The 15905-nt window shown below is 37.0% G+C and overlaps 1 protein-coding gene across 3 annotated transcripts in view; it reads left to right on the top strand.

The window, feature by feature from the left end:
• LOC126815437 (C-Maf-inducing protein) overlaps positions 1-15905 on the top strand; it is a 66635-nt gene that overhangs the window by 34097 nt on the left and 16633 nt on the right. For 2 of the 3 annotated variants that reach the window (XM_050541073.2, XM_050541072.2), the window contains exons 5-6: positions 4785-4874; positions 6039-6146. In XM_050541073.2, the coding sequence (XP_050397030.1) occupies positions 4785-4874; positions 6039-6146 (198 nt within the window). Of the gene's footprint in view, positions 1-3223; positions 3368-4784; positions 4875-6038; positions 6147-15905 lie in introns of those variants that run through there. The other variant, XM_050541074.2, reaches the window with a different exon arrangement.

Here is a 15905-nt window from a genome sequence, read left to right as displayed (position 1 = left end):
CCAAACACCTCAACCCCATCACCACCCCTCACCTCCAAACCAGTAAAGGTATATTGCCATCCTTCCAACACCCCCCCACCCCCCACCATAACCAGGTATCCAATAAAAGTACATTGAATGATAGTTGTAAATGAGTTGCACCCCCACCCCTACGCCCCTCCACCACAACAAGTACATTGTATGATAGTTGTTGATGAGTTGCACCCCTACCCCTCCACCACAAGTACATTGTATGATAGTTGTTGATGAGTTGCACCCCCACCCCTCCACCACAACAAGTACATTGTATGATAGTTGTTGATGAGTTGCACCCCCACCCCTACGCCCCTCCACCACAACAAGTACATTGTATGATAGTTGTTGATGAGTTGCACCCCCACCCCTCCAAAACAAGTACATTGTATGATAGTTGTTGATGAGTTGCACCCCCCACCCCTCCACCCCTCCACCCTCCACCACAACAAGTACATTGTATGATTGTTGTTGATGAGTTGCACCCCACCCCTACACCCCTCCACCACAACAAGTACATTGTATGATAGTTGTTGATGAGTTGCACCCCCACCCCTACGCCCCTCCACCACAACAAGTACATTGTATGAGTTGCATCCCACCACCCCTCTACCACAACAAATTCAATAAAAGTACATTGTGTGCTAGTTGTGAATGTGTTGCACCCCACCACCTCTACTCCAACCATAAATCCAATAAAAGTACATTGTGTGGATACATGTAGTTGTTGATGAGTACGTTATCTGATAGTTTCCTGGTGTAATACCGTGTGAGGTCTGTCGCGTTTCTAGCATTCATTATTGATTGATTTACGGGACAAGTGATGTTTTTTATAGCCGGGAACCAGTAGTACATCCGCCTCTATCGACTTGACCTAACTATCTGATGACACAAATTTAACATGTCATAAAACAGAAAATCCAAGTAGAGAACGATAAAACCCCCACACTCGATAAGAAAAGGAGGGTGGAAGATTCCCTGGAACAGTGCAGGCAAGTTTGGATCTCAGTGATGCATCCGGGGTAGAACAGGAACCAATCCGTGAAAAAATCTAAAAAATATAGATCCCCGGCAACAAACTTGACAACACTGTGTAGTAGTTTTAAAAATATAATCTAGAACATGTTTCTGGCTGTTCGCCCTTCATCAGCTAGAGGTGGATACAATATGTTATAACTTATAAATAGTTTATTTAATATATCATAAAACAGTTAATTTAAAGTATCTAAATATCTAATTCAATATCATCCAAAATCTTCGACATTGAAAACACAAATTATTTGTCGGTTTAAATCAACATTGATGTTGTGATCTTACCGGGAAAAGATGGGCTTCTGATATCCAATATTCAAGACAAAATAAACATTTTACCATTGGTACACGAATCGTGTACCATAATGCGTTTCAGCGCTATTTGTAACAAGGGACACGAAAAACGAGGCTAGGCATATTCCACAAGCCATGTCAAACGGTGACGCTATATTCTTATGTGGAGAGCATGCCCAATAAATACTATCGGCATAGACTGGAATAACCAGACGCTAGAGATTGAAATTCGATTGAGAATACTGGCGTATTTCACCGAACCTAACTGATTAGAAATTACAGTAAAAACAGAAACGATTGAATGTAGATCAGTTTATATACATTCATATTACATTATTATATTCGTTGCGACCCATTTCAGTCAATTTCTAGGTCCCAAATATTAGCGACTTAACTCCATTAAACATACATTATACAAGAGCTAAATCTACCTATTGCAGGTCTTTCTTTAGGCATGAAATGTTATCTAAATTATTGATTCGACATTAATTAACTCAGCCAGTCCATAATCAACTCTCAATGTCATCGCTAGCCTGCAATATTTACTTGATTAGGATCCGATTTGCTGCTCAACTTTCATTCATGATTTAATCATAAAATGGATAATAGAGACTATGTTCTTTATCGGTTCAGAGCTTATCAATTTGACTGAAATTTTCAGCAAATTCCCTTTACATTATCTAGTTTTTAACTATTATAGTGAGAACTGCCAGCTCTTTATCTAATCTTCCATTATGTATCTTTAAATGTTTTTTTTTTTACCGTAACAGTTTATAAATGTTTTCATTAAACAAAAGACTGAGGGCCTGACAAGGACAACTGTCTAGTAGTTCGGATGGTCTGAAAAGAACGAGGACCCATGTATACATTGGCAGTTTTCATTAACCCAGTTGGAGCAGAACAGTAGAATGTTAAACCACATTTCATTTCAAACAACTGCAGACGCAAAAACTTTGTGAAAACTGATGTATACTTCAAATGGTTTGAAATTATGAAAGATAACCAAGCAAAGCATGGAAATACATCGTCCACACAGCAGCTTTGTCTCGACAATAAACAGCATTAAAGCTGATCCGAAAGAAAAATATTGTGACCTCAGGAGAGCAGAAAAGCAGAATTACGTTAAAGGGCCATAACTTCGGAACAAACATAGTGATGCCCTTAAATTGAATCCCAATCATCGTTAACTGATAAGAACCATTATCCTCAAGTTTAAAAAAGATTCATCAAAACTTGTGGCATCTAGAGAGTGGACGGACGAACGGATCGGGTAGCTACATTATACGCTCATCATACTAGGGGGTGGATGACCAAATGGTTAGCGTGTGCGCGTTGTATTAGAGGGTCTGTCTTTAAGTCAACTGGTGTGGTTTCCATTCCCCAGTTGTAGTGACAAGGAGTAAAGTTGCTTATCTAACCTCATGGGTTTTCTCCGGGTCCTCCAGTTTCCTCCCACTGGTAAAAAAAACCCTACATGCAAGTGAATTATTGAAATAAAAATTGAACCATATGTTAGTCCTAAAATGACCTACTAATTTGGGTTTCTCTCTCTCTCTCTGTCTCTCTCTCACCTATACTATGTGTAGGTGTCTAATAAAGATTTAATTTAGAACTGGTGAGATTTATTTCATGATTAATTTGTCAGGTTTTATATAGGAATGATGTTATATCCCCCTGTAATATATCTCTCTCTATATGGACGTCATTAAGGTCCTGATTCATTCTCTTATTCTATGGTCATTGTTACCAACATCCGATTTGTTAATCAAAACATCCTTATTCATCATGTTATTGTAACATATCCACTTGTCTCTGATGTCATAATACACAAGTCCTCTTATAAAGACATGGTTCATCAACTAATGTTCTCCTTCTGAACTAATTGATATTGTTTACAGTGAAAGAAAATCAAATCAACTTTATTTTGATGTTCTTTAACAAGATGGATAAATCCAAGAAAATAGTTAAGAACATTTTCACCAAATATTTATGTCGATCTCGAGCGGAATACAAAGTAAATAGTTTATCGGTAATATCAGTTATTATTGTTATATGTTTAGTTAAAGGGGAGGTATGAGAGATTAGATAAAGAGTTGACAGTTCTCACTATAAAAGATAGATTGTGTAATCCAGACCATAATCAACTCCGATTTTAGGCCTGAAATATCTAAAATATTAAACATACATTATGCAAGAGTTAAATCTGCCTATTGCAGGTCTTTCTTTAGGCCTGAAATGTTTTCTAAATTATTAATTAGACATTAATTAACTTATCCAGGCTATAATCAATTCTTGATAATATCGGATTTCTCTGATATTAAATAGATTAGAACAGTTCGGCCATATGTTGATTTAAGCTAAAAATGGAGGAGCGAGACTTAGCCTCGAACAACTAGTACGTGGTTGAAATTATTGCACACATCTTGTGAAACTTTCAAAGGCTAATATCTGCGCTCGCAATAGAGTAATTTGAATAAAATTTTCAAATTATTTATTTTACATTATCTATTTTCGAACTATTATAGCAAGAATGGCCCGCTCTTTTTCTAAATCTTACATAATGTATCTTTAATTAAACTTTAATTAACTTTACCAAGACCGCAATCAAGTCTCCGTGCCCTTGTATAGTCTAGATTTTCAATAGATTTAAATACCTTTTGCTGTAGATGCGGTTACTGTAAAAATGGATAATCAAGACTTTGTTTATTATCGTAACAACGACAATAACGAGGCTCGGAGTGAAGTAATTTGACTGAATTTTCAATGTATTACCTTTTCATTATCTATTTCTTAACTATTGGGTATAATCTAGGGTTGATCTAATTGTGGGCAGCTTGGGTATGATGCAATGCTGCTCTAATGTGGGGCATAATGATGTATTGCTGCCACGATTGTGGACAGTTTAGGTATAATGTATTGTTGCTGTAGTGGGTGTAATGTATTGTTGCTGTAGTGGGTGTAATGCATTGTTGCTCTAGTGCTCTAGTGGGCATAATGTATTGTTGCTCTAGCGCTCTAGTGGGCATAATGTATTGTTGCTCCAATTGTGGACAGTTTGGGTATAATGTATTGTTGCCTCAATTGTGGACAGTTTGGGTATAGTCTAGGGTTGCTCCATTTGTGGGCTGTTTGGGTATAATGCAGTTTTGTTGTAGTGCGGGTCCTCCTGTTTCTTCCCACTGCTAAAGACCCCTACGCACAAGCAAATTATTGAAATAAAATTAAAACCATATGTTACTCCCGAAATGACCTAGTTTGTGTGGTGTGGACGTTAAACCCCATCTCTCTCTCTCTCTCTCTCTCTCTCTCTCTGTTGTAGTGGGTAAAATGTATTATTGCTCAAATTGTGGACAGTTTGGGTATAATGTATTTTTTGAATTAGATATATATTATGTAATATGTACGTGTACTAATACCACAACTCAAATTATGTTTTATAATTTCAGGGTATGATTGATGTATCATTAGGAACACCGATACAGGATGCCTCTGTTTATCAATTTCCTTTAGATCTTGTATCAGAGCTACTCCAACAGGTAAAATATCTTCTTTATTGTTTAGAACTAAGTACAACAGGTGCCAACAACATAAACTGATCAGTTCTGTCCTTTCCATATAAAAATCTATAATTGGAAATTATGCTGTTGTCTTTAAAAGTGTAACCTATATTATTCAGTTATATATCCATCATTAAGAAACAATATTTCATATTTGCTCTACATGTAAGTCCCCAGTTTTAATTACTTAAACAGCTTCAAGAGCTAAATCTACCTATTGAAGGTCGTTCTTTAGGCCTTAAATGTTATATAAATTATTAATTAGACATTTATTAACCTATCCAGACCATAATCAACTCTCGATGGCATCGGATGCTTGATATTTTCACTAGATTAGAACGGTTCGGCCTTTTAATTATTTGATTTGAAAATGGAGAAGCGAGGCAAATACTGTGGTTATGATTATAAACAATCAATACGCACATCTTGTCAAAACTACAAACAATGATAACTTGGTATGCAATGAGCCAATAACTCTTAAGTGTGGGTGTCTATAAGATGAATGTCTTGACTTTAGGTCCATGAGGAGCATTTTCGGCTCTGGCTAAGAAAAGATAATTGTATTGAATGATGGTTTGGAAGAATAACTTTGATTCTAATTAAGTGAGAGTGATTGAACATTTGTGTATAGTTATATTACAACATTATCTTAAATAAGTTCCATAATGCGCTTTTTAATTGTTTAACAGTTTGTTTGCTCAATGCTTTATTAAAGATACATTATGTAATTTTAGATAAAAGAGCTGACTATTCTTGTTATAATAGCTCAAAAATAGATAATGTAAAATGAAAATATTGAAAATTTCATTCAAATTACTTCATTCTTAGCCAAGTTATCACTGTTTGTAGTTTTGACAAGATGTGTGCATTGTGGTAACCAGAGTACTGGTATATTCGAGACTTAGCCTTGAGAGTTGATTATGGTCTTGTTTTGTTAATATATATCTAATTAATAGTTTAGATAACATTTCAGTCCTAAAGAAAGACCTGCAATAGGTAGATTTAGCTCTTGCATAATGCATTTTTAAAAGACAAATTTAGTATCAACTGTTTATATTTATTTGTATATCTGTTCTATTTTTAAAAACAACATCAGGAGATGTGTTTCTTTCCTTGAATGAAAATGAACTGATTTTGTTACAGAATGCAGATGTCATAACCAAACTTGCTCATGAAAATATAATCGTAGCGTTAACACCATTGTTAGAAAATAACCATCCAACTCAAGAAATCTGTGATTTTTTCAGTAAGGTAAGGGCAACATTTTTATAATTCCTCCTTCACCTCCCACCCCCCCTCTTCTTATAATTAAAAAGAAACCCTTGTGCATCTTTCTGCATTTCGTTCATGGTTCTTTCACATGAATAGTGGTACCTATATCGATGACTTTCCAGTAGGGAGGAAGTCAGCCCCTCCCACCACCAAATTATCATTACATTACAGTTGTTTATTGCATTACAGATGTTTATATTGTTCATTTCGTCATAGTTGCCCACTACATCACATTACAGCTAATATTACATCATATTACAGTCGTTTATTACATCACATTACAGTCATTTATTACATTATATTTACAGTCATTCATTACATCATATTACAGTCATTTATTGCATTATATTACAGTCGTTCATTACATCATATTACAGTCGTTCATTACATTATATTACAGTCGTTCATTACATCATATTACAGTTGTTCATTACATTATATGAGTAGATTTTGAGTTGCAGCAGGGCATGCTGGAATACTCCCTGTTTTCTTTGTTGACTCCTTAAAGTAGTTAGACATTTATGTCAATGGTGGCTAAGTGGGCAAGACACTGGCTCGCTAGCCTGGCGGTCGTATGTTCGATCCCTGCATTGCCCGAGAAAGTTCATCAGCATTTTGCGACGTTGTTTCCCCTCATCAGTGGTCTAGTCGTTCGGATGCGATGAAAACCGAGGTCCCGTGTATACATTGGCATGCACGTAAAAGATCCCTTGGCTGTTGGAATACGATATAAGAGTAGGCCATAGTGCCGCTGCCCGGGCAAAATTTCCCTCATAGTACACTGTATGGCGTATGCCCCGTCTTTATTAGCCCAGTCAGAGGAGAACAGTAGGATGTTAAACCCCATTTCATTTATGTCATAACTCGATAAAATGTGATAAAGTTTGACAAGTTGACGTGTCAGTGACTGTAAAATATTATAATTCTAGGGAATATTGTTAAGCTGTAAACTGGTGGGTTGTCGAACGGTGTAGTGGTTTAACACATGCGTGTGAAATCACAAGGTCTGTCATTAAGCTGTAAACTGGTGGGTCGTCGAACGGTGTAGTGGTTTAACACATGCGTGTGAAATCACAAGGTCTGTCATTAAGCTGTAAACTGGTGGGTCGTCGAACGGTGTAGTGGTTTAACACGTGCGTGTGAAATCACAAGGTCTGTCATTAAGCTGTAAACTGGTGGGTCGTCGAACGGTGTAGTGGTTTAACACGTGCGTGTGAAATCACAAGGTCTGTCATTAAGCTGTAAACTGGTGGGTCGTCGAACGGTGTAGTGGTTTAACACGTGCGTGTGAAGTCACAAGGTCTGTCATTGAGTCAAGTGGCGTGGTTTTGATTCCTTGCTTGTACATGACACGGAGAGGGTCCTCCGACTATTAACGACCCCTACGCGCAAGCAAATTATTGAAAAAAAATTAAACCATACAATACAATTGAACCGTATGTTTGTCCCGAAATGATCTAGTTTTCGTCGAGTGGCGGTTAAACCCTGTTTATTTCTCTCTCTCTCTCATTCAACAATTTAAGAATGTGTTCGTGCAAATTTACTTGATAAGTTAATCAGCCATGACATGATATTGACACTCAGCGGACATTGTTTATCACCTAGTTAGCGTTACAACAATCACTATGGCCGCCAGACAGATGCAAACTTTGATGTGGTTTTATTAACTGGGTAGTTTTCTGTTTAAAGACAGTTTGTTGACGTTAGTATGAATGAATTATTTATCACCATGAATTATCTCCCCTCACCGACTGAACTCTGGGGATATATCCTCCATGAATTGATGTTAATTAGGACCGAGGAACAATGGACGACTGGTAGAACCAGACGATAAAAACATTTGTAGATTAGTAGGTGAGAATCATGGAAGCAGATTTAATGTTTGATTGGTCGTCTTTGATTGGATAATAAATGTTGTCATAGAGATACGATGGTTAAAGTGAGATACAGACGATAATGATATAAAGTTTCTTTTTCTCCGTGGTGAAAGTAATAAAGATAGATATCTTTGATAAAGCAACAAAAATTGATCTAGTGATGACCAAGACTACTTTCATTGAAGGGGGAAGTAATGAGTGCCTAGTGGTGGTTACTGCATGAAATGAAATGGGGTTTAACGTCCTACTTTTCTGCTCCGACTCGGCTAATGTAGACAGACTGTACCATATAGTGGTTTATAAATGTAATGGGGTTTAACGTCCTACTGTTCTGCTCCGACTGGGCTAATGTAGACAGACTGTACCATATAGTGGTTTATAAATGTAATGGGGTTTAACGTCCTACTGTTCTGCTCCGACTGGGCTAATGTAGACAGACTGTACCATATAGTGGTTTATAAATGTAATGGGGTTTAACGTCCTACTGTTCTGCTCCGACTGGGCTAATGTAGACAGACTGTACCATATAGTGGTTTATAAATGTAATGGGGTTTAACGTCCTACTGTTCTGCTCCGACTGGGCTAATGTAGACAGACTGTACCATATAGTGGTTTATAAATGTAATGGGGTTTAACGTCCTACTGTTCTGCTCCGACTGGGATAATAAAGACAGGTCGGTGGTTTCTGCGCTGGTGAAAGTAATAAATGTAGGCTAATCTTAGAAATAGCGTGAAATCTTTGATAAAGCAATAAAAATTGAATCTAGTGATGAACAAGGGTGAGTGTAATCAGTGGGACATGATGGGTTGCTAACACTCGGGACATCCCCTAGCCCATAGACTATTCCATCCATCTATTATTAAACCCCTTTTCCGATCCTACATGTAGATGCATTTACTTGATTTAATATTGGTTGTTTAGTAAGTACCTCAGGTGACCCTGTCTACACTACCCTAGTAACTACCTCAGGTGACCCTGTCCACACTACCCTAGTGACTACCTCAGGTGACCCTGTCTACACTACCCTAGTAACTACCTCAGGTGACTCTGTCCACACTACCCTAGTAACTACCTCAGGTGACCCTGTCCACACTACCCTAGTAACTACCTCAGGTGACCCTGTCGAATTGAAAATGAAAACAAGAGTAGTAGAGCAACTGTTTCAACAAATTTGTAAACTACATGGCATAAAACCGTTTTCATTTGACCCGTTTGTGGTGAAGACATTAATCCCTATTTCATACCATTTCATTTCATTAAAAGCGAATCTTTGTATGAAACAAAACATTATTTTTTCTGTTGAGAATCACGAAGGGAAGTAATATTAAATGTTTAATAATGTTGGGCTACTTGAGACATTTTCCTTAGAAATTGAAGAAGATTGCAGTCATTGTTATTTCGGGAAAAGAAATTATCTTTTATTTATCTATCTGATTCACATAACAAGTTTCCAGGAAAATCATGAATTCAGAAATCTTTTGACCTCGTTGTCTGGGGTTGGTAATCAAACATGGTTAAATCGTGTAAATCAAAATCAATCAATGTAGGTTAGAAAACAGTTATATTTCAAATAAATTGCTAAAATAATTCAAAGAGAGAAAGGGAGAATGTTCACTCGATACAAACTAGGTCATTTTGGGACAAAGAAAATCAATTTATTTCAATAATTCTGTAATGAGGCTAAGTGATTAAGACTTGCTAGTCTGGAGGTTACAGGTTCGCTCCTTGTGTTGGCTGAGAAAGTTCACCAGGATTTTCCGGCGTGATGTCCCCTTGTCAGTGGTGCAGGATGGAAGGCCTCACAAAGACAACAGTCTAGTCGCTTGGATGGGAAGAAAAAGATCCTGTGTACATAAAAGATCCCTTTGGAATTTGATATAAAAGTAGGCTGCTGTCCGGGCAAAATTTCCCTCATAGCACACTGTATGGCGTATCCCTGTCTTCATTAGCCCAGTTTAGGAGCAGAACAGTTGGATGTTAAACCCATTTCATTTCATTTCATTTCATTTGATGAATACAGTTGTATGGTGTCGATCACAGTATTAGAGATGATTTTGGTGATAAAATCAATATTATGTCACACTTATTGTCCCAGTCTTCTCGGTCGTTATTTCAATTATCATCTAATTATCTCCCCCTGATGGGCAAATATCAAAGTTGACATGACGACAATGGTTGTTATGGAAGTTGTGTTGCAATCTGATATATGACATAATTATTGTTGACAGAACCCCTTGAACAGAGAGGAAATGTAACATGCGATAATGTCCGTGAATTATTCTCTTCTACAAGTTTTAATTATGCACACAGAGAGAGAGAGAGAGAGAGAGAGAAAGAGAGAGAAAGAGAGAGCAACCGACCTTCAGGTTAACCACTCAGTTAAGGACTCAACATCTTCTCTAAGCCAATCTGGCTCCCTCTAATTAAAGAGAGAGAGAAAGAAATGGGGTTTGATGTCCTCTCGACACAAACTAGGTCCTTTTGGGACTAACATATGGTTCAATTTTATTTTAATAATTAGCATGCGCGTAGGGGTCTCTAGCAGTGGGAGGAAACCGGAGGACCCAGAGATTTGACAGGCAACCCTACTCCTTGTCACGTACAACCGGGGAATCCAAACCAGGCCAGTTGACTCAATGACAGACCTTGTGATACAACGCACACGTGCTAAACATTCGGCCACCCAACTCCCCTTGTCATATAGAGGGATATCAGAAGTAGAAGATTGAAAGTAAAAGTGAAAATTCTTCTCTAAAAGTGATATATTTTCGTGGTACGAACCCAGAACTGTATAGGGAGCTGCGGTGGCTCAATGAGTAAGATGTTGGCTCTCTAACATGGATATCCCATATTCATCAGTATTTTCCGGCATGTTTTCCCTTTGTCAGTGGTGCAGGACGAAGGGCCTGGCAAGGGACAATTTATAGTCATTCGGATGGGATGGAAAAACAAGGTCCTTGGCACCTTGACAAGAACACTTGACAGTTGGCCGTAACGCCCCTGTCCGGGTAAAATTTCCCTCATAGTACACTGCATGACATATGCTTGTCTTCATTAGGCCAGTCGGTACAGTGGAACTGTATGCATGTAATGGAGATCATTTAGACGTAATATCTATAAATAGTTTTAAATAAAAGAAGAATTATGGAAGAAATAATTGAGCATATTACTCTATAGCTTTGTTATTATATCTTTGTTAATAATTAATATATAAACTACTCACTGACACTGACTAACAATCGACACTTCCTTTATTACCCTGACAACCAACACTATTTTAGCTGTTTCCTGTCAAAACTTCAAACATTGATAATTTGGGTGAGAATAAAATAATTTGACTGAAATTTACAATATATATTGTTTTGTTTTTTTGTTATCCATTTTGAGTTATTATAGTGGGAACAACCAGCTCTTTATCTAAATCTTACATCTTTAAAATGAAGCCATCTCCACACAGAACCTTTTACAACTCAAAGTTATTCAAATTGTAAAGGGGCTAAATCGATAATAATTGGGACCTAGAAATGGACACAAATGGGTTGCAACGCATATAATAATGAAATATGAATGTATATAAACTGATTTACATTCAATCGTTTCTGTTTTTACTCTAAATTCAAATCAGTTATGTTTGGCTAAATACACCAGAAGCCTCAGTCGAATGGCAATCTCTAGCATCTGGTTATTCCAGTCTCCACCGATAGTATTTATTGCGCATGCTCTCCAGATAAGAATATGACGTCACCGTTTGACATATGTCTAGCCTCGTTCTTTGAGTCCCTTGTTACAAATGGCGTTGGAACGCATTAGGGTACAAGATTCGTGTACCAATGGTAAAATGTTTATTTTGTTTTAAATATTGGATATCAGTCACAACATCAATGTTGATTTAAATTAACAAATAATTCGCGTTTTCAATGTCGAAGAGTTAGAGACTTGGCTACTTTAAAAATTGTACATGTAATGAATTCCTTTTGAATTCTGAATGGTCTCTTATTTTCTGTAGCTAAAGCTGTTTTCTTTGTGGAATAATTTTATTGAAGCCTCAAATTATTCTCGGAATCAGTTGACTAAAAATATTAACAAAAATCAGAATAACAAATTGTTGGCTGTCATTTTGTTTTTGTCTGGTGACATGTGATATTTTGACAGTAAAATCAATGTTTCAACGGGATAATGTCAGAGTTCGAGATCTGCGGTGATGTTTTAGGATAATGAGTCATGGTATAATCGTACCCTCATTACGCGACAAAATGCCGAGAGATAAGTGATACGGGTTATAAATTTACATGAGAATACTGATTATGAATCAATATCTGCTGATAGTTGATTTATCTTTATTAGGGGTTGTTTATATTGGGAGGTAAGGGTACACAATGAAGAAGGTTCTGGCTCCCGACCAGGTCTCAGATTCCATAATGGTGTTTGTTGATATAATGGTGTTTGTTGATATAATGGTGTTTGTTGATATAAACTCCCTGAGATTTCGTAGCGTGGTCTCCTAATGTCAGTGGTGCAAGAGGAGCGGTCCGTCCCATCAAGGAACAAAATCTGGTTGTTCGAATGGCACGGAAAACCTAGGTCCTTTACACCTGAAATTCCTTCATTTTCCTTCATAGCATATTGCATGTTATATGGCTGTATTCAATAGGACGTAGATTGAAGCCCATCTCAAATATTGATGTCATTTATATTATTTGAAGCTCCCTAGGCACTCATTTCATAGCCATTTGCAAAAGTACAAATGACAAATTTTGTTTTTTATTTGTTAAATGACAGACCACTATTACTGGTATTAAACTGTTTTTATTACATATAATGAATGTTTATAATTAATCTGAACAAGTTCTATAGAATACATATATAGTTGTACCAGTACATAGATATAACATAGAACCAATAAGTCTCCCAAATATTTAGATGAAGGTTTAACATCAACTCGACACAAACTAGGTCATTTTGGGACTAACACATGGTCCAATTTTATTTCAATAATTCGCTTGCGCACAGGAGTCTTTAGCAATGGGAGGAAACCTGAGGACCCAAAGAAAACACACGAGGTTGGACAGGTGATCCTACTCCTTGTCACGTACAACCAGGGCATCAAAACCATGCCAGTTGACTCAATGACAGACATTATGATATAGCGCGCACATGCTAACCATTCGGCCATTCAAACCCCCCATTCCTGATAATAAGTTGATGTTTATTTGATAGAAGAGAAATAAGTTTTTATCTTCTTTCCTCGGCCTATTATCAGTGTAACAGCTGATGATTTATAATAGAAAGTGGTTCAGTTGGCTGTCTATTATCAGTGTAACAGCTGATGATTTATAATAGAAAGTGGTTCAGTTGGCTGTCTATTTATCATATAAATCCCTACAGTAACGTAAATATGGAGATGTCAAATAGATATTAATTACTACTGCCATGTAATTCCTCTTCTGTCACAATAAGATATGTTTAACGCCACAACATGGCAAACTAAAAACTCAAATATCGTTGGTGAATTGTCCATAGGGTGTATCTAAGAATTTCTAAAGATTAAGAAATAGAACCTTTTGCATTTCAAAATTTCCACAAATCAAGATACAACATTTGGACACATGATACCCAGAACAGTTCTAATTGGCGTAGAGATACACAGCTTAGACAGAAATGTGCATATTAATTGAAAGATTTTAAAAATGCAAAAAAGTGTATTTGACTAATTTCCCGAGATACACCCTTTTGACACTTCACCAACGATATAGATTTTCTCATCTTAAAGTAAGTAGTACTAAAGAGAGTAATAGGCCCTAAGCTAACCACGTGACTCTCTATTCACCCAATATACCCGGAAGTCTGACATATATTTAGGTCTATTTCATGCAGACATAATACAGTTTAATGGATCAAAAACAAACATGGCAAAGATTTTCATTGGCTATCTAAGCCGTCACTTAGTTTATTGTTTGATTCTTCAATCGTGAGGCCGAACCAAAAAGGGACATTTGGAGGGGAAAATAAGGCAATTAAAGACGACTTCCTGTACAAACTGTGAGATTTGGACTAAAAACATATTCAAACTAATTAATGTACTTCAGATCCCTCTCAAAACTTTGTATTCACAAGGAAGTACCCCAAGATATAAATAATCTGTTTTTAGAAGCAATGTTTGTCATATGATTTGACCATTTGCCATACATATTGAAGCCTGAGTAAATTCTTGTAGTATCTTCTGCCAACTTCTTTTTCCGCTGTTTAATTGCAGAGTCTGTTGTACGTTTAAACCAATCAATGTCCCAAATCCTCCTAACCATTCGATCAAAAAATAACAACTGCTCCCTGATATGGGAAGGAATGTCCAGAGCTGAAATAGACATTGTTATTATTGTTAATACTCAACTTACTGATCTAATCCTTATAGAAGTAGATTTCACAAATTAAAAACATATGGATATGATTCTTATTATATTAGACTTAATTTGTGCATGTTAAATAGTGACATATAGGTCCGATGGGCCGGATGTTGGTGTTTTATATTGATTTTCACATGTCATCTTTGTATAACTTAACAACTTTACTACTACACAATAAGACTAGCTGAATGTTGAAATAGGTATGTCCATATATATACACTAGCTATAAGTTGGGTTAGCACGTGCGCGCTGTATCATAAAGCCTGTCATTGAGTCAACTGGCGTGGTTTCGAATCCCTGGTTGTACGCGACAAGGAGTATGGTCGCCTGTCCAACCTCATGGGTTTTCTCCAGGTCCTCCGGTTTCCTCCCACTGCTAAAGACCCCTATGCGCAAGCGAATTATTGAAATATGTTGGTCCCGAGGTGACCTAGTTTGTGTCGAGTGGACGTTAAACCCCATTTCTCTCTCTCTCTCAGCTGAAAGTTGAAATAATTATGTTTGTGTACACCATTTGACTAGCTAGAAGTAAGTTGGAATAAGTAACTTTGTGTAGACAATTTGACTATCTGAATGTTAAAATATGTATGTTTGTTTATTTACACTATAAGTAAAACAAGTAAATATTTCTGTATTATTTCAATAAAATCAGGATGGGGAAATTTGATTTGATCTAATAAACCTCCGTAATAAACATCCTGTAGTGTCATCAGTATGAACAATAGCTGTTATCACTTGTGATAAACTCGGATATACCACGTATTCTGTTTGTCAGTTGGTATCCGAAATAACAGTAGGCTATACCTCTGCTGTCAGGCAAATTTTCCCTTCATTAGCCCAGTTGGAGCAGAAGAGTAGGACAATGCTAATGAAGATGGGCGTACACCACATGAAGATGGGCATACACCACACAGAGATGGGCATACACCACATGAAGATGGGCATACACCACCTAAAGATGGGCATATACCACACGGAGATAAGCATACACTACACAAAGTTAGGGGGTTGGATGGACGACTTTAGATTTCTTGGCAGACAAACCTTGATCGCTGAGCCAACATGGATTCCATCTGGTTTTCACTCAATAATAATGCCAGTCAGGTCTCGGATATAAAATTTATCTGGTACCTGTCAACTTGATTAGTACATATATTGTCTTTATTACCATGACAACATATATTTTAACAGGGCATCCCGATTTATTATACGTTCTAGAAGTGGCATCAGATGTTCTTAACAAACACACCATCCTTACATGACACCGGTATAATAATGTGAACATTTATATAGCGCTGTTCTACACTGTATCCTCCTTTCATTACACAGGTCCTCCTGTTTCCTCCCACTGCTAAAGACCCCAACGCACAAGTGAATTATTGAAATAAAATTGAACCATATGTTAGTCCCGAAATGACCTAGTTTGTGTGAAGTGGACGTTAAACCCCATCTCTCTCTC

Source organism: Patella vulgata, chromosome 3 (genome assembly GCF_932274485.2).
Source record: "Patella vulgata chromosome 3, xgPatVulg1.2, whole genome shotgun sequence".
Classification (NCBI taxonomy): Eukaryota; Metazoa; Mollusca; class Gastropoda; family Patellidae; genus Patella; species Patella vulgata.
This window is presented reverse-complemented; position numbering and strand designations above follow the sequence as displayed.